A 27,309-nucleotide genomic window follows, 5' to 3' on the forward strand; every position below is an offset into this window, starting at 1 on the left:
CTTTTCCGTAAACACCACCTCCCCCTGAGTGCTCGCCTCTTCGGTTAGGTGTTTGTGATACCTCATATCCTGTTAATTCAGATGATGGCATAGAGAAGCATCCCTATGCGTAGACAAATCTAAAAGAAGTAAAGCGTATTTGGAATATTCATTGCGAAGATCGCTATTGGGTATCATCTTAAACCTCTGTCTCTTCCGCATTCCACCTAACCTGTGTAATAATTAACTGCCCTCCATCTCGACGCCACGGAGATGCCAGTGGTGGGCCACACAGGTTCGCCATCGAAAACCCAACACAGGTTGACTTGACAACACCAACCCTGCTTCCAACCCCATCACTCTCCCTTCCACACCACTGCAGGTATGTACCTAGGTACACCATCCACAAACACCCACTCACCCAACCCCAACCCCAACCCAACCACAACCCAACCAGTCACCACCTCACCCACCGCCCCTCAAAAACCCCAACTCCTCCTGCAACGGCACCACCACCCCCTCCACCACCCCCGCCCGGCACCCCAGATCCCCCAGATCCGTGTCCGGGTCCGCAAACCCCTTCATACAATACAGCACCGCCCCGCGGAACGCAAACGACAGGTTGCCCTTCTCCAGCCGCACCCACCGCTTGAGTGTCTGCAGGTCTGTCGCCTCGTTGGGCCGCGCCCCCGGGCCCAGGTCCGTGTGATGGTGCAGTGACTCGATGCGTCGGCCGGAGTGGATCTCGAGGAGGAGGCGGGCGAGCGTGAGCAGGTTGATGCTGTCGTCGTGGGTGGCAGTGGTGTAGATGGTGTCTGTGGGAGGTTGGGGAGTAGTGGTGGTAGTGGGGGGATGGGGGTGGTGGTGGGGGGTGGTGTTGTAGGTTTTGCTGACGAAGGCGTGGTGGATGTCCGCGCGTTTGGTTTGCGGGGATGTGCTGCTGCCATGGTCTGTTGCGGTCAAGGGCTGTTCGAAGAAGTGGATGTCGCGTCCGCTCCAACGGTCGCCGACCCACGGTGTCTTGTAGAGTTGCAGAAAGGATGCTACCAAGGTGATGCAGAGGATGTAGCGGTCCTCCTGCGTCAGGGGCTGCCACTTGTTGTCTGTTAAGAAGAGGATGTCCTCCAGCGAGACAAGGTCGTTTCCTACATGTATTGGTCGTTGTGCTGTTGGATACGTGCCCCGTAACACAGTCTGAGATGTTAGATCCAGGCAAAAGCCGAGACAGGCATGCCCCGCAGAAGAGTACGACGAGCAGACCATGAGAGCTCAAAGCATAGACGGCTCTATCGGTGCTATGAGCGCCCAGAACTGCTTTATAAAAGCCCAGATCAACTGAAAATCCATCTGCAGCGGGAGCATACCAGCCGCCTCACAAATGAACAGATGGACACCCTCGTCGAACTTTCCGGTGTTAGCGTATCCGACGAGCGCTCTCACTGCCCAATTTGCTTCAAGTCAGCACCGTTTGCCAAGGGTCTTGAGAACCACTTGGCCCATCACCTCGAACGGCTTGCCATGTTTGCACTACCGAGACCTGTCGAAGATGACGCCTCTACCACGGACAAGCCGAATTCTCAAAGAATGGGTGAAAGATCCCTCGACTCGGCGCAGTCGCTCGGCCCGCCGGTATTCACAGATCATGGTGCCCCCAACAGTGCCGCCAGCATTGACGACGACTCCAGTAGTCGTATGCCTCCCATCAATGATATATGGGAGCCCTCAACCCGTCCCTCGCCAAGCGGCCCACCCCCTAGAGACTCCTATACCCGCCAATCCAGCCCGGATCCGAACTATGGGACACTTAACCAGCAGATCCCTAATTACGGTCGCCTGAGCGCCATCCAGTCCGTTGCTGATCTGCCAGTGAGTGCACCGTCGGGTCCTCGAGGGCGGGGTGACCGGTCTTCTGGCAGAACCAGCCCTGCCAACGGGCCGCCGATGCAACTAGACGATACGTTCTCCGCTCCTGAGTCTATTCGTCCACCCACTCCCGAACACCCCCCGTCAACCGGGCCCTCCACCTCACGCACTCGTCAAGGTCTAAACCAGATTTCCGTTCAGCCAACCGGAGATAGTGGAGGTTCACACCAAATACCGGCTGACGAGGCGCTAGAACAACGGCGACAGATACTAGATCGCTTCAAGGCATCCCGACGGCGCAGAAGACAAATTGGTTTGATGATGTATACGCTCAATGCCGCGTCAAAGCACGAAGAAAACGCACAGTGGCGAAAGGCTACTTTGCTATTCCTCCTGGCAATCAAGGAGCAGAGCATGAGGTTGGGGCCCGATGACTCTCTTACGCTATCTACAATCGAAAAACTCGCACGAACATATGTCAAAAGAGACAGATTGATCGAGGCTGGGAAGCTGTGGGCGCGGCTTGTGCAGGTTGGGAAGAGGAAACTGGGAGATTCACATCCCGACACACTCTCCTACATGATGTGCTTGGGAGAGACATACACGAACCAAGGGCGGTGGGAAGAATCCGAATCCATATGGAAGGAGGTTATAGGGATACAAACCAGAATTCTTGGGAGGGATGACTCTGATACGATGATGAGTCTCAGCTACCTAGCGGCTCTATATGGGAAACAAGGCCGGCGAGCGGAGAATGAGGCGCTGCTCTTAGAAATAACGGCGCTGCGGGAGCCCCATCGCGGGGCCATGAAAGAACTGCTCAAGCTCGCGTCTTCACCCATGGACCAGAGGAATCAAGAGGCTTTTGGAGAGAATGCTAAAGGTCAATCGGAGGTTCCGGAAACAGAGAGGCCCTGATACGTTGCCCACCATGCAGAAAATTCCCGTCTTCTGGTATGAACAGGGCCGCCTTGATAAAGCGTTGGGCTTGACGCGGTAAATCAACCACGTTAAGGCCAAAACCATGAAAGAAGACAATTTTGTTACCTCCATAAACGTTGGCTCATTAGATAAAAGCGGAAACTTAACGGGAAGTCAAGGAATTCGAAGAATGATAGAGTTGCTTTTCACACCTGTAACCTTGTCAAGAAGCATACTTGAGCACATTCCCAAAACATCCTCTCGCGTTAGAGCATTTCTTGTAGCTTAAAAAACATGGAGCTGGTATTTATTAGATAATTATGCTCTCGTTTGGGGTGTGGATGTACCATATCATCAGTTAAGTTTGTCCGTTCACGCCACGGTATCAAGGCAGCATGGTGTAAGTGGCTGGTTGTGGCACGAGCACACTGGAGTCGACGCGGGGAAGTAAATACGAACTACTCTCAAGACCCGCACAATCTCTTACCCAAATGGCTCGATAAAGGGCTAAGAACACCAAGTAGACGGTAGTATCACCCGTGTGATTTGGTAGACATTGACCGTCAAAACCCATACCAGGCTTGTGACTTATACAGTTAACTCGGGACACACACAACTAGTACATACATCCAACCTTCCGTCCTCTATACCATCCGCCACTTCATAATACAGCTCAGTACCCTAAAGGTCCATCATTAAACCCCTCAATCTCTACCACCCATTAATCAGCCATCGCCGCCTGGCTCTCCCCTGCCTCCGCCCCTTTCTTCCCCCACCCTTTTCCCCTCCACCTCCCTCCTCTCCTCCTCCCCCTCCCCTTCCCCCACCCTCTTCTCCCCCGTCCCCTCCTCCACCCTCGTCTCCTCCCCCTCCCTCTTCTCTTCCGCCTCCCTCCTCTCCTCTGCCTCCTTCATTTTCTCCGCCTCGCTTCTTCTCCCGCGCCTCCAACATCTGCTTGTCAACCCGCTCCCTCCCCCCCGGCCACTTCCGCGCCATCTTAATTATATCCAACCACTCTTCGGACGGGCGCCGGCCACCGGGATAGTCATGATTTAGGTAGGTCTCGCGCTCCCTCGCAAAGGCCAGCAGCTGCTCCTCCATGCCCCACTCGGCAAGGGCCATCAAACCGACGGGCAGCGGGCCGCCGTCGCCTTCCTTAGGGGGTTCGGCGTAGCCCGCGGGCACGCTTACGGCGGGGCAGCCGCTCATGTTGGCGAGCCAGACAAAGGTCATGTTGCGGATGAGCTTGTTGGCGTCGATACAGCCGTAGGTCTGGTCGCCGGGGATGATGGGCCAGCCCGCGGCGGGGGTGACCGGGGTGAGGAGTAGCAGGCCCGGGTATTTGTTGAAGAGGAAGGCTAGGTGGCGCATGATGACGACACGGATCTGGCCGTAGCGGAGGTAGTCGATGGCTGGGGTCTGGGTGCCGGTGCAGAGGGTGACACGGGTGGCGGGGCTGAGCAGGTCGAGGAAGCGGTCCGGGTTGTTGGCGCGCGCCCGCGCGTCTGCCGCCGCCTCCGTCACGCAGGTCGCCGAGTGTGCTAGCTGGCCCTCCCGCAGGAACGGTAGATCCACGTCGACAACCTCGTATCCGAGCGTGGTGAGGTGCGCGAGCGACTTCTCGAAGATCTCCAGCACGTCCGCGTCCGCCGTGGTTACCCACTGGCGGCATACGCCGACGTACTTTTTGGCGGAGGAGTCCGGAGGTGTGGATACGGCGAGCAGGTTCTGTACGGGGTCGTTGGGGTTGGGCTGTGACGCGAACCGGTATGCGATGGTCAGGTCTGTCGCGGTTGAGGCCATGGGGCCGACCGTACACATGGACGAGCTCATGTGGCAGGTTCGGTTATGTGTAGGTTTGAGGCCGTAGACACCGCAAAAAGAGGACGGGATTCGGATGCTGCCACCTGGAGCGCAACAAATCGTCAGGTATGTTTTGGAAGAACCTGCTGAGCTTCACTTACCTGCGTCGGTCCCGATCGTAATCGGTACCATGCCGGCACAGAGAGCAGACCCTGCGCCGGATGATGAGCCGCCTGGATAGTACGACTTGTTGTACCAGTTGATGGGGGTCCCCGTTGACGGCTTAATAAAATAAAGATTAGTCCCCATCACCAAGCAACCCAGCCAAAAGGGCAGCCAATACTCACATTGCAGCCGGTCGTATCTGCCACGCCGTCAGCAAAAGAAAGCACCCCTGACAGGGGAAACACATGTAAACTTACCCATGCCAATCTCATGCTGGTTCATCTTGCCCACCATAATCGCGCCCGCCTCCTGCAACGCTTTCGCCGGCCAAACGGTATCCTTACACTCCCGCCGAAAATACTCTTCCCCCTTGGTTATCCGCATCCCCATGCGCGAGACAAACCCCTCCACCGCCAAGTCATCCTTGACCCCAAACGGCACACCATCCACAAAACTAAGCGGCTTGCCCGCCGCCCAGCGCGCCGCCGACGCCTCGGCCGCCTTCAGGACCTCGTCGGGGCGCACCTGCGTCCACGCGGCGGCGTAGGGCGACAGCGGCCGGCGGGCCGCGTCTGTCAGCCGCACCAGCTCCGACACCACGTCGAGCGGCGACGCCGCCCCGCTCTGGTACAGCTCGTGGTAGTCCGCCACCGACAGGAAGCGGCCCGCCAGCCCGGCGGGTTGCGTCCGGCACAGCTCGGGCTCGAGAGGCAGCATGGCGTCTGGGGAGGTGCCGTCGGCGAGGGGGATTACGTCCGGCTGTTGGGTGGTGGGGGGGAAGGGTTAGAGGGCGGTTGGGATGGGGTGGTGATGAGGGTTGCCTTACCTGGATTCGCCATGGGACGCCGTCGAGGCCGGGGGTGTATTTGGCTTGTCCGAACTTAGCGTTGCTCCAGAGTAGTTTCTGGAGGAAGGGCAAGCGTTCGATTCTGGGGGTGGTGAGCAATGGTTGGCGGCCTTCAAGTTTGGTGTTGCGTTTGGTGTTTGCGGGTATATACATGGGGAACACACTTACATGGCCGAGGCGAGAACAAGAGGATAGCCACGCATGGGAGGATTACGGTCTTCTTCGATGCGGTACTCCAACGCCGAGGCGGGTGCCTCTTTTGCGCCGGGATGGTTGGCGAATCGCCTGGTTTGGGGAGCCATTGTTGTGTTGTCGTTCAATGGAATCGGACGTGGCGAGTATGTGGTCGAATAATAAGTATGTTGTCGAACGTCTACGGAAGACGCGAAGTTGAGATGGATTGTTGTCTCCCCGGCACCTCAGATCGTAGGTAGCCCAAAAGGGTACCAACAAAATACAGTTGTGGATGTTCAGACGCGGTTCTAATGGTTCTCACTTCAATTCCATCGCAACTTCCCGCAATTCAATCCCTGTTTGAGCATGAGTGAGCACTAACGAGCCAGGGTAGGATTAGGAAGGATCCTTCAACAACGATTCGGTGAAGAACGAGTTTCATCAATAAGGAAGTTTCAATCATGGGCGAAAGGAAACCATGGAGTTGGGGTCCAATAAAACACCGTTTGGTGTTACTTTTGTACACCTCGAATACCTACCTTTAAAAGGGATCAGAGATGACTGAGTGGGTTCAGGGTTGCAGTGATGCCCCACTTGAGCGTTGGTGATGCCTCGGTTGATCTGAGAAGAATGGCGACTGGCGATAAACAGGTGGGTTATCGTCGACGGCTCAATGTAGGAATGGCAAAAATAACGGGAGTCCGGAAGGCGGAAACCTGAACAAAGAGACATGACCAGCCAGCAGTGTTGCCGCTCAAGCCGTCTCCCCTCCCTTGGTTTTGTCTCAGCTCACATCACGCCATAATGTTTTTAAAGGAGCATCAAGTAAATTCAAAGCAAGCGAGCAAGCAGCAAGCAAGCAAACAAGCGAGCAAGCTTGATCTACCTAACGCGAGGCAGTCTATTGACCGCAGGCGAGCTCAACCACATGCGGGAGCTCCACCTAATCCATGTGTGTCCAGCCAAACCACGACCGCACTATGCCATGTTTATCTAACCCACCCACCGGGACCCGTTAACGATAGAGAGAGAGGGAAAAGAAGGAAAATAAAGAAAAGAAGCAAAACCAGAAACCCCAGGTCCGGGGACAGAGTTGCTTCCGGGACCTCGCCCAGTCCAGCCCGATGATCCAGAGAGATAAAAACCAAACCCCTCCCAAAGCTCAATGGCCCTCTAAATCCCAGACCCGAGCCGGGACCATGATCTGCCGTGACGTGATGACGTGACGACGTAATGCTCCAGAAATCCCCTTTCCCAATGCAGACCGATAGATAGATCGGCTCGATACCCAGGTACCGATCTGATCCAATCCAACCCAATTCCCGAAAGAGTGAGGGACAGAGCCAGACCCAAAAAAAGACCGTAAGGAAAAGGTAGCGTGAAAATGTCATGCAAAAGAACGATACGAAAAAAAAAAACCACAAGAGAGTCCCCGTCCAGAAACGCCCTCGCAAAATGTGGGTGGGAAAACAAAAAGACCAGCCTCCGGTTCCGTGCCGTCTCAAAGGACAGGAATCCCAGCCCTTCAACGCCATAATAAAAAGCAACTCCAAATGCCACGGGTGTGCTACCCCGTAGCTCTCCGCCGTGTACTGGTTGTTGTCGTCGCGAGAGACGAAGAATGAATCATGTCTAATGTCTGCGGGGGTTTTCGGGTTCCTAAAAAGTCACCCAAATGATTCGTCAAATCGGTGGTAAAACGTGATTTGCTGATATGGTAACCGAGTGCAAATCGGTGGGTTGGTGCGTGTGAATGGCTAATGTTCGTGCGTTGGTCGCTGCGATGTATGCTTGCTTAAGAAGGTCATGTTGAATGTGAGGGGTTCTGTTTGCCCCCCTTGCCGCTTGGTCCTGTGATTTAACCCAAGCGGAACGTAAGTAGGCGTGAAGAGGGCCATCTACCGCGAGTTCATACGGAGTAGTTTCGTCCTCAGCCAGAGGAGGAACCCCTGCCAATATCCTTGGGTCTTCTGTTTCGCGGACTTTGCACCGCTTCCCCGCCGTGGTTGTGGCCGTTCGAATGGCATATCGTCGACCGTCACGCCAAACGAAGGCGGCGTCTGGGGCAAGAGCGAGACGCTCTCGTACCGCCGAGAGGCAAAACCCACCTGTTTCTCTCCCTTGGTCATCGTGGGCGAGTCGGTGTGTCGCCGTTTCCCAACCCCAAGCACGACGCCGCTGGTGCGGGCTGGAGCCGAGAAACCGAACAGTGAGGTTGATAGATCCGGCCTGGCGGATTTCGGGCCTGGCTCGGAGACGGTCGACAGCCCCGTAGCCGTCTTCTTGCGATGCATCAAGGGCCGGCTCGGTGCCTCGCCTTTCTCGATGCGGCTGGCTTCCTTGTTGTCTTGCCGCTCGCGCTTGCGGATCATTTCGCGGTCGTACTTTTCCTCCTTCTCGCGTTCGCGCTCCTCGAACTTACGGCGCGCGACACGAATGTTCTCGTCCCGCGTGGCCGTGTCCAACTCGGAGCGACGGAGATTGGGGAACACGCCCATGTCGAGCGATGCACGAAGAGGTGATAATTGAGACTGTTGTTGTTGAGGCGAAGCGATGACGCTGCCAGCGCCTAAGCTTCCTGTAGGTGAATCGAGAGTGCCACTCAAACTGATACTCAAGTTGTAGGAATCGAGATTGAGTTCGGAATGGCTTGGAGAGGGAATGTTTCCGTGGGCAAGACGTGAAGAAGTTGCGGTGGTTCCAGAGACCGATCGACCACTGGTGTTAATGCGAAGAGATGGCGGTTTCGAGGCAGGTGTGTCTGGGAACGACGAGGCGCGGTGGCCGTTCAATGAAGGCCGTTGAAAGCAAGCCGGCGAGGCTCCCAACCCGGTAGCAGGTGCGCAGTCACCTGTCCGCACGTGTTGCCGGCGGCGTCAAGGCCCAGATCGTCCTCGGTCTCGGTGATGGTAGGGGAGATGTCCCTCCCATTGTCGAACGACGCCAGGGAGTTGGCATAGGACAATGGCGGCGTGGACGTGCGTGGTGTTTGCGCAAATGGATGCACGAACGCTGCGCGAGATCCGCTTCCAGCCGAAGTTTGAGAACCGGAACGACCGTGTTGAAACTTGAGGTTTGCTCGGATGGCACTTCCCCCACCCATCGCCGCCACCGCATCACCTGCCCCGAGACCGGCAGCACTAGGAAAGCCAAAACTGACATCTCTCGCCTGCCCCGAATAACCCAACCCCCCATCCCACCCGCCGTCAACTGCTCAATCTGCTGCTCATCCCAACCCCGATCCAAATCCAACGAGTTTTTCTCCGAATGCGACAGCCTCTTCAATATCGGCTTTACCATTTTCCCTCTCGCTTTGGTAATCTTAGTGACCGAGGTCCCAGATTGACCACTGCCCACAGACGCCATTTCTGTCGTCAACCGAGGTTCCCGAAGCACGCACCGCACAGACCGAAGATTCGAGAACACGGCGAGGAGAGATGCCCGTTATCGCTCGGGAGGGACCTAACACCGGAGAATGGACGCGGGGGGCGGGAGGCGGCAACTGAGGAGGAGCCCCGCGACGTTTCTTCGGCGCTGCCGCCGTGTCAGGCGCGACACGACGAGCGGGTGATCGAGACGGCCACTAGAGTCCTTTCGAAGAGCATTTAAAGACGTGACACTTTTGGGAGGAGAAATGAGAAAAGGATCCCGCCGGCGCGGCCGCGGATAGAACCCGACACACAAATACACACAAACCCCCAACACAAGCACGTCGTTCGAGAGAGATGTGGAACCAGCCGAATCGCGAGTCGTTTTTTGTCGCAATCCTCCGGAGAAGCGGCTGCCTGATGTTGAGATGTCAGATCAGCGAAACAGACGGCGCGGATGAGCCGGCAATTGAAGAATGCGGTCCAGAGGAGGGAAGGCAACTGGGAATAAAGAGCGAGGTCTGGCATGAAGTTGGTTGTTTTTGCGACAATCAGACCGACAAACCCGCTCATCACCACGCAGGCGGGATCGACGAACCACACCGATTTCATCAGCCTCAGTCCCTCGTCGTCCATGTGCGACTGTGGGGAAGAGGAGGGGTTGGCAAGGATGCCTTGCCCGGGGCTTGGGCGACGTGCGGGGCCCTGAAACGGCGGTCCAGTAGCGGTCAAGCAAAGCGCGCATCCGTCACGCATCGTCAGCCACACGCTTTGCTCGTTGCGCGTCGGCTTGATTGGCTGGGCAGCCTAGATCCGGACAGCTGGATGGCTGGACTCTCATCGATTGGCTCTGAGAGGGAGGAAGGGCTTTCACGAGATGGCCGGAAACACGACCAACCAGAGACATCATCAACACCACGGACACTTGCAACAACTGTGGCCACTGTTGGTTGCGGATTTTTTTTCATTTTCTTTTTCTTTTTCACAAACATCGCTGTTGTTGTGGTGACGACTGGTAACAAAATAACTCTGCCCAGACGCGGAATTCGCGACCCGTAACGGCGGTCAAGAGATGGCCCCGGCCCGTCCAGGGGATCGAGGTCAATAGCGCCAGCCGGATACAGATGATCCTGACCTGATGGTGGGCACCGCACCCGGCCGTTCGATCCCGCTGCCCCGCGAACACGGACGGGAGCGGTCCACCTCCCATCCAGAGCACCAGCGCAAGCAGAGAATGGTGGGATGAGCCGCTGATCGACGACTCCCGCTTGTTGTCTCAATTCCATTCCCCGGAAGAAAGATCTCACCTCCGCAGATTCTCGCCTGATGCGGGGTGAGAACCAAGATCGACTGACTTGTCTCGTACATAGCACAGTTCGATAGTTCGGGTCCCACGCCAGTGGCAAGGACATCGACTGAAGACGGAATAGACTGAAAACGGAAATAGACTAGGGAGAGGATGATGGATGCAAACCAAGCGCAGGGCAACCCAAACCTCCCTCGTTGCTATGGGAAGAACCTTCGCTGCTATGCCATGGGGCCAGAACCCTCGCAAAGACCCTCCCCCAGCCCCGATGCTTTTTTAGCTTCCCGCTTTCCTTCCTCAATACGATTGTTCCCCGATGCAATCAATGGCTGTGGGTGGTCGTCCCGGGCGGCGAACCCAACCCCGCGTTTCCTTGAGCCCCTCCTTCCCCGCGCCAAAAATAAAGTCGAAGCAATAATACGACGGCCCTCGAAGTCCGTGGCTGCCACGAGCAAAACAATTCAGGGGACTTCGCTGAAGAGATCATGAGGTTCGCATCCTTCACAAAATGGTTCAAAAAAAGGTTTGTCGTCCCATGCTGTCTGGACGGGCCGGGACCTGTTGATCTTTTCGGTTGGTGGGCTGCGACGGTGGGGTTTGCCGAGAAGAGAGCAACCGGCCGGGATCCCCGGGTGGATTTTCAGGAGGGCGGTGAGCGGTGGGGCAACGACCAGACGAAAGGCGGTGGGAAGCGATGCTGTCCTGTGCCTCCGGCAGCTGCCGGAAAAGAAAATGGTTCAAAAAGGTGAGTTGCCCTTTGCGGCGACCGATCGTGTGTGATTGTTCTCGGGCCGTTGTTGTATCCTTGAGCGAGCGATGAACAATCTGCCGGCGGGGTGTTCGTGCTTGGTGCGGTTCTTGTGCTTCTCCCGTCCGACGTTATCGACCTGCCTTTCCAGCCTCGTTGCATGCCTGGCGGTGTGATAGGACCGGAGGATTCAGATAAGGGCCCGTGTGTACAGTACAGTAGATGCATCGCTGCTTCTCCTATGCATGAGAAGTTAGTTGGAAGGCATCCCACCCCCTTCAAGAAGTGCCGAACTAGGCCATCCGCTCCAAGGGCAGCGTGCTGATCGAAGTTGGAGGGCAGCATTGCAGCAAAGCGAGTCTCGGGGTGCCATTTAGCCAGTTAATAGTCTCCTGTCGGCCCAGCGCCGTGTTGCCGTTGGCCAACCATGCCGACGCCGGCCCGGAAATAACCTCCTTTGTCGTTTCGGCCTCCCCGTTTAACCCCGGGCGGCAAGATATGACCCGAGGAGGGGGGTGAATCGGAACTCCAACGTGAAGCACATCGCGATCACGAATAGATGGCGATGGTTTGAGTTGATCTGGGCTTCTTGAAAGAAGCGCCCACCCAGCTTGCCTTCCTCCGTCTGTCGGCCCCTAGCTATGTACTAGCCACTCAACAAACGATCAGTTTTACCCGCCGACGGCCCGACATACCTCCCAAACGCCGAGGGAGTCCGTGCGAGTCGGTCAGTTATCACAGCCCAAGGCATCGGGAGATTATGCCCTCGTGAAAGGGAGTCGTTCTAACGACTGAGGGGCTGGTAGGCCTAAGCCGCAGAAAGGGACGAGGTCGAGGCGAGAGCTGAGTGGTTATTTCGAGGCAGCGGCCTTCTTAGCGGCGGGGATCTGCCTCTTTGACTTAGGAAGGAAGGGAAGGACCGCTCCGTCTCGGCTTGCCCATCTCGGATTCACCCCATGATCCGTGGGGTGTTGTGACATGGCGATGTCAAACAAAAATCAACCAGCTGCATCTCCCTCAGGTCGCGGACCCGGTTCACGGTCCGAATCGCTCCAGCGACAAGAGGGGAAGTTTCGACAAAGCGCTAGGTTGGTTGTTGGTGATGGCCGGGTGCAGGTTGCAGCTGGCCTTTTCCCAGACCCTCTCGCGTGGTTCGTTCAGGTGAGAGCGCCAGTTGTGAGAACGACTCGATCGCGACGGCCATCAACCCGCCCCCTGGCCGGATCGGAGAGACTTGGGCCTATGAATCGCGGTAACTTGGTTTCTTGGACGGGACAGTACGCCACTACGGCCAGTGGCGTTGGTTGGCAACCTGGCCATCGTTGCCAATGAGGGACCTGCAACGCGGTCGACGCGGCCGACGCGGCTGGAGAGATCTGCCCCAAAGTTGCGGGCCTCGACAGCATCCTGAGTGGTCCGGATTCGGATTTGCCGTGCTCTTCGCGGCTTGTTCGGGGTGTCGGAGCAATGGGGGACATCCCAAGTTGCTCTCAAGTCCAGGCCGTCACGCGGGCTTGGGTACAGTTTGGTTCATCCCGGGTGTGTTGTGTGAAATCTCAGCTCCACATCTCGCCCTTCATTTTCGGCGCTCCAGGGGTTCTCGGTACTGTCACGTATGTTGGAGACGCCGCGACGCTTCTGGAACCTACATCATGCTTAGAGTAGGACGCCCATTCCCTATATTCGACTGCCTAACGACGGGCCTCGAACCCATAGAAGGCGGGGTATCCTGGTCATAACACCAAGCTTCGGCTAGAAAGTCGAAGAGCGCCCCCGAATGACGACACCCATCCCGCAGTGTTTTGAGGTAGGTGTGCTGGATATGTGGATCTGGATGTGCCTGATGGCGTCGACAGTGGGACGGAGGGACAGGTGTTCAACCCCAAACTCGCCCTGCCTCGGCCAACCAGAGGTTAAAGGACACACTTTCCCCTCAGCTTGACAACACTGCTGGCCTCGGCGGCTTTGAATATGTGTCAAGGAAACGGCCTCGGCAAGCCAAATGGCGAGTCCCATGGAGGCAAGGATCCTCCTGTATTTCGTCACCTTTCACGGGGCCGGTCTCAACATGCAACAGTGCACCCCAATGGCCCCTTCCTGGGAGGGATGAGTTTCTTGTCCTATCGGCTTGTTGGGTTCTTGAGTTGAGGTGCGAGAACGGCAGCACGGGTTTCGGCCGCTCGGCAGGCAGACCGAGTTTGGCGCTTGCCACAAGACGAAAGCGCATCAAAGCACCAACGAGGTCTATCGTCGCTACCCCGCCAGTATCCGTGGCCGAAATCGAGCCTCTGTGAGCAAGGGCGGCCCGAGCACCGATAGGGCATCTCCATAAGTGGTAACAAGACGGGACGTATCCAGTTGGCCCGAAAGCTTGGGGCTGGAGAGGGCTGCATCGGCGAAATCAAGGCGTTCCCGGCACTTGTACCCTGTGAGTTTGGCAAGACGGGTTCCCAAAGAGCTCCGCTACGTCTGACCGCGACTAGCGGTCAGCCCATAACACGCGCTCTGATCCTATTTCTGCCAACCACGTAATTAGCCTGCCCGGTCACTCTCAGACCGGTCGAGCTGAATGCTCGAGGTGCCCCGACTCCGGCGGCACGGTAGAAAATTTCTTGAGGTTTCGAATGTTGTTTGAAGGCAGGCCCCATGGTTTTGCAGTGTTGGTTGACAGGATTTGCTGCCCTGAACCCTGTACACTTTGCATCAGCGAAGCCGGACAACGCACGATGTGGTAACAGAATGCAACCAAGACTCCAAGGCATATGCGGGTGAAAGGCGCATCATGGAGGAGAGTGCTTGGTGGGAAAAAAAATTCTCAAGCCCCTTGCCAGTCGGCCATTCTTCCAAAACAATATGTGCGAGCCAACTCACCGGCTCCGCCGTTCCGTTGGAGTCCTGTGCTCGTTTTCGGAGACGGTTCATCTAAACATGCCACGCCGACCGCATAAAGAGAGCCACGGGTCAAAGTTTATGGGTGCACATCATCCAGATCGTCCGCATCTCCCGGAAGAGCCTTCCTGCTTCCCCGGGCGATGTTCTCCCGCTTGATCCGCGCTTGGGCCGGGTGGGACCTGGAAGACAAGGACAAGCCCCAGCAGGCAGTGCGGAGTTTGTGCGGCATGCCTTATGTGATGCGTATGATGGGCAGACCTGCATGGTGAACGGAAGCAATTTTGTTTCCTTTTTGTTGATAAACGGTATCTTGGAAGTTGGATGTTGCTCTGGCCGGGGGAGGTGCAGGGTTGTTGAAGAATTTGGAAAATGAAACAGAAGTTCTGGATGTAACGCTGCTATCCACATTTGCCTGGACGACGACTGGGGTGATGGCGTGGGACAGCAAAGGTCATCCTTCCGTTGCCTGAGTGAAGGGCTTGTAGGTGAGCTTGAAGAGACTTCCCGTCGGTCAAAAACAGAGATTGCGCAATGGCTCGTCGCTCAGGCCGCTCCAAAACATGAGAGCCATGGAACGGAACGGCGAAGAGCGGTTTCAAGTTACGAGCCGTAGCCACAAAACCTCCTGATCTCATTCTGGGGGATGAAAACACATACGGCGAATTTTCTAGAACCGGAAGAGCAAGTAAGTTTTTGGTGTTTCAATTTCATGCCGCCTAATGTTTGAAGGAAAAGCCAGGTGTTTTGTTTGGTCGGTTTGGGGGTCGCAAACGGGACTTTAGAAGACAGCAAAAACCTCCCCCAGCATTAGCGTGCACTTTCTATGTCAGGAGAGACCCTTGAAGACCGTTAGGTCGTGCTTTCCTCCCCCTATCGCCAGATGGTTAAGGCAGAGCTGATTTCCGAGTCAGAGCACGTAATTATCTTTCTTACTGCCGTCATCAAAACTGAAGAGGCGCAGATCAAGAAGCTGCGATCCAATGCCTGAGTTGTTCCTGCCCTTCGAAGACCTTGTTGACTCGAAAATCGGCTGATCAATGGACGGCCCCCCACCAAAATTGGCCCGCCCCTGCCGTTTCGCGGGATAAAGCTTGGCAGGCGGTCGCTCCCGAAGCCGGCCGGCGGCCTGTGCGCCTTGCCCACAAAAATTTATTCCTTCAGAACCGACGCTCTTGTTATTTGTTTGCCACACACACACACAAGTCGTTCGGGAGATCGCCGTGCCCGCCATTAGCTTCAGCGGGCTCTCTTGCTAGCGCATTTCAGATAAATAGTCGCAGGCAGAAGATGTTTCCCCGCCATTATCTCTGGACTCCAAGATGATTCAGCCCGGACTTGGCGGGCTTCTCGCGCAAGGGCCTTCGGTTTCAGCACCCGGCTTTTTCATTTACAGCCCGGTTCAATGCGGCCAGCAAGTTGTATCGGCATTTTGCCCAAATACCGGGATAACTGCCCCCCTAGTCGGTAGTATACCTCTCGGTTGTGCAGCCGGCAAGGCTGTTGTTGTTGGGAGCCCTTTGATGAACCTTCCATATCAAAGACCAGGCAACACTCGTCCGTCAACCGGGAAGAGAGACATTCCTGGTGGGAAGGCAATTGGCGCGCGAAACCCTACCCTGGCCGCCGAGCCAATACTTACCAACCCAGCGAAACGTTCCTCGGACTCGAAAAGGGAGTTCGCTGTCCTCGCCATGCCGGTCCGTTCCATACCTGTAACGACACAGTACAGGCAGAACTCGGATGGTTTCGCAACCCTGGCCGCGCAGGCAAGACTCCAGACCACGGACCACGTCCGAACTCGCCGCTGATCTCTTGCTGGCTGCGGGCGTGTTGCGGGCCGGCGAGTGGGGCATTTGACCCTCCAGTCCGGTCTCGAAATCTACGCACCCTGCCCGTGCGGAATCCTTGCTCGTCTGTTGATGCTCACCGAAGCGTGCCGTTGCTCGCTCACCTGGCGCTGCCATTGGGCCTAGATGCGTGCGGAAGACTGCGACGGCGTTGTGTGCTTCACCTCTCTGTGGGTCAAACTATCACTGGCACCCTCAACACGGCCGAATGGGTTGATATCTCCGGAGGGACCCGCGGACCGCTCATGGGATGTTTGGGAGCACGGATCATGCATTCAAGGTGTAACGGCAGTGAAGAGCCGTTCCCACAGGACATTTGCGAGTCTTGTATTCCGTGGCTCGAGGTGATGATGTGCAGAGCCGGCTTCAGCCGGACGGTGATCAGCGATATCAACCCGTCCTCGCCACCGGAGAACACCGGCTTCGACAGAAGACGAGAACAAGACCTGCGTACTCAACCGGGCCGTCACAGAGCTTCCCGATACAACCAAGCACAATCGGCTCCGGGACGGGAAGACGCAGCACAACCGCTCGCGGAGGTTCACACGGATGGTTTCGGCCGACCCTGGTCCAAGATTGCGGTTGCGTGGGTTTGGACCCTGAGATGCGCCGACTCCAGGTTCTCCAAATTGCATCCCACCCCTACCCCAGAAGATTGCCCAAGAAGGCAGGCCCGGAATCCCAACAGGGTGACGGGGTCTTCAGCAAGGTGACATGATAAGACCTGGTTGGTCCGTATTAAGACCGGGTCGAGGGAGATCACCCCTTGCGTTGCCGTTTGCTGTCACGCTTCTCGGCCGCGAGCCTGGGCACACAAGGACGTCCAGGTGAAATTGCGAGACATCTTCAACAGTTGGGGGTCTTTTGGGGGGCACTGGAGGATTTCGCGAATCGTCAAAGCGACGCCAAGGAGTAACTCACTGCAGAAACCAACAGCTCCACACCAGGTCCTCGCCCCTCAGCCGCGCTCCCTTGTGCAGCGCGTGAACATGGGCCCAGTCTCACCACGATCAGCCGCGCGGCTTGTTCGAACAACTAACTAATCTGTATTCGTAGCTATGTGTCTCTCGGAAAAAGAATGGGCAAATTTGCGAGCTCGCCGAACTCTGCCGCCGCACAGACATTCGCCAGGACATGCCATCGAGCCATCCCAACCAAGCACACTGGACGATCGATCACTGGCAAACTGTGCTATCAATGGATCCTTGGCCCTTGTGGGTCTTGAGCTCCAGCGCCGATTGCCCACCTTTTCGCCAATAACCGTTCCCGGAGCACTCCCCATGTGATATCGAGCACTCGCCACAAGCAGCCAGCGCACCGTCACAAGAAGTGTGCTGCCAAAGAAAGCCATCTGTGAAGACCTCGCCCTCCGACGGCGATCTAGCCCGCGGTGGACTCACCGGGCCGACGAAAGCCTGACGAGCCCAGGCGCCTAAGAGCCGGAGCACGGCGGCTCGGCCGCAGACTCTCACGTGGATTCCAAACAGTCCAAGGACGAAGTACATTCGTGGTACATACCCAGCTGTCTCCTCTGGGGATCCTCCTCCGAAGTGGACCTCGAAACACGACTCCGCACAAGCAATCCAGAGGTAAAGCAGCTTCTTCCCTGTCCTCCCTGGGCCGACTTTAATAAGTTCAGTTTTGTCAGCAAACACGCACGTCAAAACGCTCTGATGAGGCGCCATAGGAGGCCTTGAAAACGGGCAATGGAACAGCAGCGAAGGAAATGCATCGCTTGCATGTCAAAAAAATTAAAAGCTGCACATCCTGGGGGGGCTTCCAAAGGGACGTGGGGTGGTTTGTCTCCTTCCGCACGCTGGCTGCACGCCCCCTCCTCCGAGGTGCATGCGATGCCCCCGAAGGGAACATAGCCCCAACGGCCTTGGCAAGCCACCATGGTGTGGGACTCTGTAGGGGCACCCCCCTACCTCGATTCGACATCGCTTGGCCCTGCTACGACGTGCGGTTCATCGACCAATCTGCGCAATGCACCTCATGTACCTATGGACAAGGGCCGGACGGCTACCCTGTTCTACATTTTACCTACCCGCGTCTCGCCCGTCATGGGCTGGCGTTTCCACCGCACGAGAAGCCACGCACCAAAAGAGGGATTTCGTCCAGGAGCTGGAGCCGGTCGATGTACGGAGGGACGGGGGTACGGGGGTACTGGGGTACGGCTGCACCCTTAAAATTGCACCTCACTCTGGTGGACTTGTTCGGGGCACAGTGGTGACATGCACGAGACACGCTTGCCGGCCCGTGGCCGGCGTGCTGTACTTTCCAGGTACCGTCTCCTTCGTTAGTCCCGTCTCGCCATTCGCCCCTCCTCGTTCCCACAGGTAGGTACGCTCGGCCGACTTGTTAAGTAACAGTCCCAATGCCTGCCTCGCCTTTTGCCTCGCTTGTTATCCGCGTGCACTTGCCTATATATCCCGTTGCTCCCTCCCCGAGTCTAGACCCCCTCAACACAGTCTGCCGACACCTCTTGTTCTTTTCTATTCTTGTTTCTTTTTGTCGTTGTTCACCAGGAAAGAGACCACTTGGTCCCTGCCATGGTCTTGTTTCCTTAAGCTCTTGCCCATCTTGTCGTGTACACCATCCCTTGGCACCTTCCCCCGAGGCACATTCCCGTCTTGTCAGCAGGAGTAACCTGTGTCGGTCGTTCCGTCTGCCTTCCGCCGCCCCAGTCCCCCTTCCGAACACGGCCGGTCCTTCCTCGCCAAACGTTCGCCACTGTCCGAGAGCCTTCCTGCCCCAACCGTCGGCCTCGCAGGCTGACCCTTCGTTCCTATCCCCTTGACGGCGACGCCAGTTGCCCTCGATTCCCGTGATACGGCGGTGCCGTTCCTGCCTCGCCAGACCAGCTGCACTCGCTTCCACCTCAGACCACACTCAGTCTGAACCCCGTCCCTGAATCCAGTCTTAAAGTCTCGACCAGGCCACTACCATCTCCACGATTCCCGGCTCACAGCCCAGCAAGACGTGCTAGTTGAGCTGCAGAAATCCAACAGGGAAATATTTTGGACGTCCCCAGTCCAATCATATTGAATCTTGGGGCCGATACAGTACCCACTCTTCAGTTGTTCCGCCTCAACATGGCTTCATTAATGGATATTGTAATTCCGAGGCTGGACTTTCTCTGGTCCACGAAATTTTGGGCCATTTTCCACATAATTATCTGGTATGGTTGCTTTTCCCGGGCGCAGCGTGCCTCTCTCGTCGGCACCCCACAGCCTTCTTTCCGTTTGTCGGTATCGAGACGGCTAACGGCTTATCATAGGCTTCATCGCTACGTGCGACTTATCGTTCATTGCATCAGCCATTGGAGGTACAAGTCGGTGGTCCCAAACTGGGAGAAGCCGAGGTACACCTCCCAAGACGTCACCGTGATCATCCCCACCATTCACAACCGCCCAGAGGAGCTACGCCCCTCACTCGAGAGCATTCTGGCCTGCAAGCCGGCCAAGCTAGTGCTCGTGACGACATGGAACAAGCACGAAGCTCTGAGCCAGGTGGCTGAAACTCTGCAAATGTCTAATGTTGGTTCTTCGGTCGAAATCGATGTACTGCACGTGGACAAGGCGAACAAACGTCTGCAGGTGTGTAAGGCGCTCGAAGACGATCACGTCAAGACTTCCATTACAGTCATGGCCGACGACGACGTGGAGTGGCCGTCCACCTTGATGCCATGGCTCCTCGCGCCATTTGACAACGACGACAAGATGGGTGGCGTGGGCACCTGTCAGAGGGTGAAACGCGTGGTCGACGGCGATTTCATGACACGCATCTTCAACTGGCTCGGAGCTGCCTACATCGAGCGACGGAACTTCGAGATCTCGGCCACGCATAATATCGACGGCGGAACGTCCTGCATGTCTGGGCGCACCGGAGCCTACAGAACGGAGATTCTCAAGAGCTACAGTTTCTTGGGCAGCTTCAAAAATGAGAAGTGGGGAAGGTATATCCTCAATGCCGATGACGACAACTTTGTCACTCGCTGGCTGGTTGCTCACCAGTGGAAAACCTGGATTCAGTACCACCCCGACTGCGAGATCGAAACGACGCTCGAGAACAGCCCCAAGTTCCTCTACCAGTGCTCTCGCTGGGCCAGAAGTAACTGGAGGAGTAACTGGACCAGCTTGGTGCACGAGAAATACGTGCTTACGTATGTCATGTCTCCCCATTTCACCAATCTGAGCTTCTGCTGACCACTGTAAAATCTAGTCAGCAGCCGTGGTGCACCTACGCCCTGCACATTGCGACCTTTACTTCGCTGGCATTCCTGGTCGATCCTCTCTTACTTTTCTCGTGCTGGTGGGGCACCGAGAGCTGGGAGCTCAGGAATCGCTACATCCTGCTTGGAGCGGAAATTGCGTTCATGTTTGGTTTTACCAAAGTGGTAAAATTGGTCGGCTTGTTCCGCAAGAACCCGAGTGATATTATGTTCCTGCCGGTCTCCATCGTGTTCGGCTATTTTCACGGCTTGATCAAGCTGTGGGCGCTCTGCACTCTCAAACAGGTATGCTCTGAATGCCCCAGTTCCACCCACTTGGCCATCAACTGACACAAAATACAGACATCTTGGGGAAGCCGCGAGGACGGTGACGAGCATAACACCTTCCGTCTGCAGGAGAAGCCTCCTCGCAGCCAGAGCATGTCAACGCCATATGGACCCGACTTGCCAAAAGCGATGTGGCACTCTCGATTTTCACAAAACCGCCGCGTCGCCATTTCGTCTCAAAAGGGCGATCTTATTGGGTGCACTGTTACGGCGGAAGTTCCCTTCCCAAAAGCCGCAAAAGCTCCAATGCGCTAAAAACTGGCCAACCAACATGTTGGTTTTCGACGGTCTCCGACGGGAGGAGACCCTCGCTCATCCGCCCGGCTCAACGAACATTACGACTCATGGCTGAATGATATGGATTTCGTTTTGGTTTCCATGGCACCAGGGGTACAGGGTCGAGGTTAAACAGGACTCGACACGGGCTGGGATTGCTTGAAGGAATGTGGGTGACCCATGCCAGGGGGCATCTTCTTTTTCGAGGCACCATAAAATAAACGGGGGTCGGGTCGGGGCCGAGTCGGGAAAACAAAAGTTCGAGTTTTTGTTTCTCTTTTCATTTTCCGGACCTCTGGGGACTGGAGGTTGGCTTTCTCTGAACGAGAGGCCGGTGTCTACCTAAATCTTAATGGTACCTATTGGGGATGGTTGGGCTGTTGGGGTGTTAGGGATGGACGGGGTATTGGCATCGGAAGCGCGCCGCGCATGGCCTGGCTCCCAGTGGGCATAGAATGACACGGATGTGCTTGTTTCGCTAGCTATTTCTCACATTTTCTTAGGTGGCAACAAAAAAGAGGAGCTGGAGGGGATCATGGCTGAAGCAGGGATCAGTCCTACCTAGGATGGACTATCATGACACGAGGGAGAGGGAAAATGAGGCGCACTATCTAGAACAGTCAGTTAGAGGTAGATTAGTGTAGACTGACGGAAATGCTCATGTCAAAGAATATTGAAGCCTCATCAGTGTTGCAACCGGGGCCCTTGACGATCTCAGCTTGGGATCTTGATTCGAAAAGTCATGATGATCACAATTGACCAATCAAGAATAAGCACATATCCCAATCAGGCTACTGTAAGCTGATCTTGCCCCCCGTCGGTGGTACAACAGATGAATGCACGCCATTGTGCGTTTGCCCTGGAAGCGCCTCGTGCAAGATGATGCTTCGTCTTGGCTGGATGGAGTCCATGTGACACAACATCGGCTTGACCAGGGCAGGATCAGACAACACGATGATGCGTCTCCTGCAGATGCGCGTTCCCATCGTATATCCAAATAAATTTCAACAAGTCTTTCATGCGTTTAAAGAAACAAGCGAATGCTTCCCAACCTTCACTCCCGTCTCCAGCCAGAAATATGCTGTCATTGGCCCTCTGCCCATGTTGTTGACATCAACCTCGTCGTCGCTTGCATGATGGCGGGGGCATCTTTGCCGTTCTAGTAAATATTGAGCACAACCCGTTGCCTCCGAGAGGCTATATTCATCGACTGAGTCACGCGGCCCCTCGACGGAACCGCGATGCCACTCTCACGCAAAGCTTACAAGTATACTATCTCAGACCTCGAAGTCATGGCCGCTCATGGTAACCTGCTCGGGGTCCTGGAAATAGAGTGCCCGATCGGGAAGCACACGAACTCAGGTCCCTGCCCCCCACGCCTCGAACCCCGGTCCTCGTCCTGCAGATGGACCAGCCATCGACTGCCCTGGCAGGCCTCGCGCATGAACGATCTTGCAGCTTGCCTCACGATTGGTTGTCCCCGCAGACAGGGAACACCGACGAACACCCCCATGTGCAGATAGCAGCAGATGGTTCCGGGACAGGGGCGGTTTCGTGCAGGTCGAGCGTGCAGGTTGACCGAGCAGGTACCTCCTGCCGCCTTCAAGTCTGGCTGATTCGCGAGTCGTGACTGCCCTCCGCTGTCCTCGGCCCACCCGCTCCTTCCCCAACAACGACAGGCATCCAACCCCAGCCAAGGCAGCCTAGACCGTTGAACCACGGGGGAAAATCTCGTACTCTACGTCACCGTCACTGTCTCAACGGGATGGGTCTTCGGCTTACCTGTCTCGGATGTCTGGGGAGTGGCCGTTCCTGTCAATGATTGGTCTCGGAACCAAGAACTCATCACACACCTCGACACACACCTACGCGCACACACATGGCACAGGAGGCGGGCTGGGTACAGTACACCGACGGCATTACGTGCTTCATGCACCACAGACCAGACACCATCAGCCTTCCTTCGTGACGCACGCTAAACACGCCATCAAGCAGACCCTGCCCGTGACGATCATTTTCTCGGCCTTAACATACATCATGCCTGTGCGCCAGGGATATGCCATCTTGGAACCATCTAGACGTTGGCTTGTCCTTTATAAAATGTGGCCCCGCCACGCAGCCGCATGCAAGAGGGCGTTACTCCTGCCTCATGCGATTGCCGTTGTAACGGCACGATCAGGAAAATACCGAGAACTTTCGCCTATATACTTCCCCACCCGCTCGCGAGAAGGATCATACCGAAACGGGATTGGGACGGGATTGGGACGGGATATCCTCCCAAGGTATTCTCAAAACAGAAAAGGTGCTCGTTCAACAACCACCGGCTAAGCACGGAGACACGGTCTCACCTCATCATCACCCGGCGGTCCCATGACAACTCCGACCCTAGCTAACTCGGTGAACCTGTCTCGGAACTCGGACACGGAGACTTTCTCGTTACCTACCTGAGACATCGCCTCACGTCGGCACGCGACCTCGCTGGCAGACAGAACCGCCGGGGCGTGGAGGCTCCTGATCGCCAAGAAACTAGTTTAGGAAGAATTCCGATCTTGTTCACGCCTTTGAACACGAAGATGCCACTTTTGCCCGAGGTGACGTCCACTACGATGCGGCACGTAACCCACTAGGTACGCAAGGAGCAAGCGCCATCGACCGAACCGTCAATCCGCATCGATCTAAGGCCGCTAACCATCGGCGTAGTGGAGGCCTTGGGGTAAACAATCTGACAATCTCCTCAACAGTTGCCCACGGTCGAAAGTCCCCGCTCCCCACCAACATGCACAATGAGCCGCTTGATCCCTGCCAGGCCTCTCCACAGCCAGGCTTTCCAAGGCACCCCTCGAGGGTGTATCCAACACCGACTACAGCGCTCCTGTTTACCCCTCTCAACAGAGGAGTCGCGCCTTACCTCTTCCTCTCGGACCTGCATCTGTTGGGCCCACAGGTCTATGGAAGTGTGGCACACTTTGGGTGGGTATTTGACGACGCATGTCTTGCAGCAGACGTTCAAGCTACTGCAGTCTGCATCTGTTGATGAGCGTGTCAAGGCAGGAGGAGCGGGATGGCAGTGGAGCAGGACCCGGCCCTCTCTCGTCACCCAATCTACCTCTGAGGGTTGAGCGACATCCAAATCGACATCAACAGAACCATCAACTCGACGATCATTCTCCCAAACAGTTCACGCACGTGGACGAGATGAGCCTGTGGCTGTGCCACATCGGAGCGGTTCCAGACTGGGCTAGTTAAAACCGTGGGATCGGTCGTGCGCATGTGCTCACGATCAGCACTCTCGAAGCCCACCAGTCAGAGATTACCCTCGGCCTGGGTGACGGACATGCATTCATTGGGGGGGGCAGGGGCTGAGGGGTGGATGGGAAAAGGAGGGGGTGAAGGCAGAACGGGATCCGAGAATTCCGCGAGTTGCCGGACTCCGTAACGGTGCGCGTGGGAGAAACGGCGCTGGAGCTTGTACTAGGCAAGTATCCTTCTCCTTTCCTTTCCTGCCTCCAAGCGCGGACGCGTCACCGGCCTTTGAGACAACTTTCGCCAACCGCATTTTCACCAAACCACTACTCTTGTCGTCTCATTGCATTTATTTTTCTACTCTGCCGCGCTGCAGTTCAATGTGCATATGCTAATATGCCGGATGTCGCACCCGCAGGTCCAAGACATCCAACACATGCATGCGATGCCACCTCATCCAGCACTGGGAGGGCTTTCCGATGCAGGGCTTCCCGCCGTGGTGCACCACTACGGCAAGCGAATGCACGCCCACGCTGTCACGGCCCCAGTCGTTAGTTGATAATTCCCACGGCAGTTGGGGGTTTTCTTGACAAAAAGACGATGCGGGTTGTCGACGCGGAGGCAGGCTGCCATGCCGCGGGACGAGGACTGACGCAAGGAGCCTGGGGAAGCGGGAGCCAGCGTGTCAACAAGCGGAGACGAGAGATGTAAAGAAAACAAACCGGGCGCGGCACGAAACCGACGTTGCGTCATGCTGCTGTTCCAGAACAGCACGACCGTGGGTGGTGGGTTTGCGAAGTCGGCATTCGGGGCACAGCAGGGGAGTGACTGCCGCCAATGCGACACTCCAAACATACCGGCGCCGCCTCCGTCGGCGACAACACCCCTTTCCGTGACATAAGGAGGTGTGGGCTTGGCGCCCCGGCGGACGGCAAGTGTGTGTGGGTAGGTGGGTGGATGGATGGCTAGAATCTGCGGGCATGCACGAGGAACCCGAAAGGGTGATGGCTGTCGTGAACCTGAGCTGCGTCACCACACGCCCGCGAGATTGCTTAGCCGGGAGAGTGACGGCGATCTCAGGGACCCGGCGACGCCGCGATGATGGCACACCACAGTATCGGTCCACGCCTTCACGTGAGAGCGACTATCAAACTCGTGGCGTTTTGTTGGCGTGGCTTGTTGTGCCCCTTGGGCATGTGGCAGCTACCATGGGAAAGCTGGTCCAAGACTCCAACGATGCCAAAGATGCTCATACCAGCATCCTCTTGCTTCTTCGCGAGTCGTAAAAAGAGGTTGAGCCGCCAGTCCGTCTCATAGGCTGGTCTCGGCCGGCCTGCTTCTGGAAATCTCGGACGTCCTGATCGACGGTTGTGGTAACCGTGGGAGGGAAGCAAAAAGAAAGGAGAAGATCTACGAAGCGAGAAGCTTATCAAGATGCCAAGGCTAACTACGATCCCACGGTTTGCTGCTATGCCGGTGCGCTGCACGCTAACTAGGTAATTATTGACTGCAGACAGGATAAGTAGGATTTGTGGTTTTTCTTTCTGGATTCTTGCGCGCAGAATATGGATTTGGCCAAGGCCGCTCTAGTTTCTGGGTTCTAAGTGTTGATTTCCGGAGTCAACCCCGGAGTTGCTATCCAAGGAGTCTAGTGGCGTGGCTCCTTGGCGATGACCATCGGTAGCTCAGAGGACTGTGAAGCCATAAAACGACACACTGTGGCAGATGCAATGTAGTCTCCGTCTATGTATGGCCGGCGGGCAGTTGCTATTCCGCCCGCTTAGATATGCAACGCTGAGGTGTCACCTTCCGGACACCTGTCCATCTCCATCTGGCCGCAGACTGGAAAGTGTGTGCGAAGCTGCGGCCAAAACACCGAAGCGAAAGGGCCAACGGCGATAGGGTGCAATCCGGCATCCCTCTCGGCGACTAAGGCCGGGGATCCGCAATCTGCCCCGCATCACGCCGGGAGACCCTGGCAAAAGCACGGCCAGTCAACGGTCGGCGGCGCGGATCGCAAATCTGGGGCCGCTTGGCTCAATGGCAAGGGCCGGGTCTAGGCCGGAGGAGATCACAGAAAATGAAACGAAACAAAACCGGGTGTGAAATTCGTTACCTAACTTAGCCGCGCCGGGACCAGCAAGGTGCTTTGTTTGGGTGTTGTTTCGGTGTCGGTTTTGAGTTGTGTGTGTTGAGCCAGTTTTGGGGGGACACAAACACACAGGTAGTGGCACACAAGTCGCATTTTTATGCGAATTTTGACATATTCCACACCCTTATTTTTCTTTGGTTGTGTGCGTGATGGGAAATTCGACCTGTCTCCTCTTTTTTTTTCGCTGTTCAATCAAGTCACCCTGTGTGTCTGGACCCTCCCTGCGTGCCTGCGCCCGCGCCATATGTATGCACGCAATCAACCGCTTTTCACAGGCCCCATGAGCGGGGGGGCCCAAGCCTTGGACCTGGCGTGGTTTGAACCAACCTGGGGCGGGGTGATTGGCCGGGTACGGGAGGCGACGGAGGAAGAGAAAAGAAAAAGGGTCCTGCGAGCCGGCCGTACGAGGAAAGGCGGCAAATGTGTGTGCGTCTTGTGCGTTTGTCTCTCTCTCTCTCTGTGTGTGTGTGATTTGATTGAGCACGCCAATCCTGCGGCGATTGCCTCTATCAATTTTTGTTGGATGCGGCAAGTATGTGCGAGAGCGGCTTGAGAGCGGGTTGAGATGCACGAGGGATGCGTCGTGGCCGATGCTTCTCCGAGGAATGGATGATGATACTCAGGTATGAAATATTCGTACCAATGGTGGCGATCCGGAGACCGGACAGATCTCTGATGGCGGGGGGTAGGTTGCAACCAAATGTCGTGAGGAAACTGGGAATATGAGATCTTTTGTTATCTTGCTTTCCACTCTCGCAGCTGAGCCGGGATGGTGGGTGGATATTGGATAAAACAACTCAGATTCAGTTTTGCTGATAGTAGTAGATATGCTAATCTAAGTCTCACGGCAGGTCAAGTGATACGAAAGACGGACCATAAACTTGATTTACTTCCGCTTGGGTCGCCTTGCACAGCAGCAAGCAGCAAAGATGGCTGGAAGCTGGGGAAGCAAAGCTTGGCCGGTGTCTTGATGAAATCAAGGCAGAAGCCACGAAGGGACTTGCCGCTTCCTACTTCGAGAATGAGTGAGTTTGCTACCGAATGCACGACCGCCCTTGCCTCCTTGCTTTCCTTCCCCCCACGCACCCTAGTGTAGGCGTAGCATTTTCGGAGGTTGCAACACCCGTTGCAGCGTTGCACCGCCCGTGGAGCCGCGCGACTCGC

The 27,309-nt window shown here is 56.2% G+C and overlaps 7 protein-coding genes across 7 annotated transcripts; 3 read left to right on the forward strand and 4 right to left on the reverse strand.

The window, feature by feature from the left end:
- Window positions 1–1,365: 1,365 nt before the first annotated feature.
- Window positions 1,366–2,760, forward strand: CHGG_01927 (uncharacterized protein; the record flags this gene model as incomplete). Its single annotated transcript, XM_001221147.1, has 1 exon — window positions 1,366–2,760. One exon carries the CDS (start codon window positions 1,366–1,368, stop codon window positions 2,758–2,760), a length of 1,395 nt encoding a protein of 464 aa, XP_001221148.1.
- A 714-nt stretch (window positions 2,761–3,474) lies between these two features.
- On the reverse strand, window positions 3,475–5,880 carry CHGG_01928 (uncharacterized protein; the record flags this gene model as incomplete). Its single annotated transcript, XM_001221148.1, has 6 exons — window positions 3,475–4,670; window positions 4,728–4,848; window positions 4,914–4,930; window positions 4,989–5,490; window positions 5,558–5,660; window positions 5,747–5,880. 6 exons carry the CDS (start codon window positions 5,878–5,880, stop codon window positions 3,475–3,477), a joined length of 2,073 nt encoding a protein of 690 aa, XP_001221149.1.
- A 1,770-nt stretch (window positions 5,881–7,650) lies between these two features.
- Window positions 7,651–9,118, reverse strand: CHGG_01929 (uncharacterized protein; the record flags this gene model as incomplete). Its single annotated transcript, XM_001221149.1, has 2 exons — window positions 7,651–8,603; window positions 8,764–9,118. The coding sequence occupies 2 exons, from the start codon at window positions 9,116–9,118 to the stop codon at window positions 7,651–7,653; spliced, it is 1,308 nt and encodes a 435-aa protein (XP_001221150.1).
- A 6,405-nt stretch (window positions 9,119–15,523) lies between these two features.
- Window positions 15,524–16,030, reverse strand: CHGG_01930 (uncharacterized protein; the record flags this gene model as incomplete). Its single annotated transcript, XM_001221150.1, has 3 exons — window positions 15,524–15,592; window positions 15,706–15,776; window positions 16,018–16,030. The coding sequence occupies 3 exons, from the start codon at window positions 16,028–16,030 to the stop codon at window positions 15,524–15,526; spliced, it is 153 nt and encodes a 50-aa protein (XP_001221151.1).
- A 1,058-nt stretch (window positions 16,031–17,088) lies between these two features.
- Window positions 17,089–17,854, reverse strand: CHGG_01931 (uncharacterized protein; the record flags this gene model as incomplete). Its single annotated transcript, XM_001221151.1, has 3 exons — window positions 17,089–17,378; window positions 17,432–17,519; window positions 17,573–17,854. 3 exons carry the CDS (start codon window positions 17,852–17,854, stop codon window positions 17,089–17,091), a joined length of 660 nt encoding a protein of 219 aa, XP_001221152.1.
- Window positions 17,855–19,008: 1,154 nt separating this feature from the next.
- Window positions 19,009–20,729, forward strand: CHGG_01932 (uncharacterized protein; the record flags this gene model as incomplete). The annotated part of the gene is made up of 4 exons (XM_001221152.1): window positions 19,009–19,206; window positions 19,426–20,078; window positions 20,138–20,432; window positions 20,490–20,729. The coding sequence occupies 4 exons, from the start codon at window positions 19,009–19,011 to the stop codon at window positions 20,727–20,729; spliced, it is 1,386 nt and encodes a 461-aa protein (XP_001221153.1).
- Window positions 20,730–23,526: 2,797 nt separating this feature from the next.
- CHGG_01933 (uncharacterized protein) lies at window positions 23,527–25,279 on the forward strand (the record flags this gene model as incomplete). Its single annotated transcript, XM_001221153.1, has 3 exons — window positions 23,527–23,724; window positions 24,412–24,543; window positions 24,983–25,279. The coding sequence occupies 3 exons, from the start codon at window positions 23,527–23,529 to the stop codon at window positions 25,277–25,279; spliced, it is 627 nt and encodes a 208-aa protein (XP_001221154.1).
- Between the last annotated feature and the right edge of the window lie 2,030 nt (window positions 25,280–27,309).

Source organism: Chaetomium globosum, genomic scaffold (genome assembly GCF_000143365.1).
Source record: "Chaetomium globosum CBS 148.51 scaffold_1 genomic scaffold, whole genome shotgun sequence".
NCBI lineage: Eukaryota > Fungi > Ascomycota > Sordariomycetes > Sordariales > Chaetomiaceae > Chaetomium > Chaetomium globosum.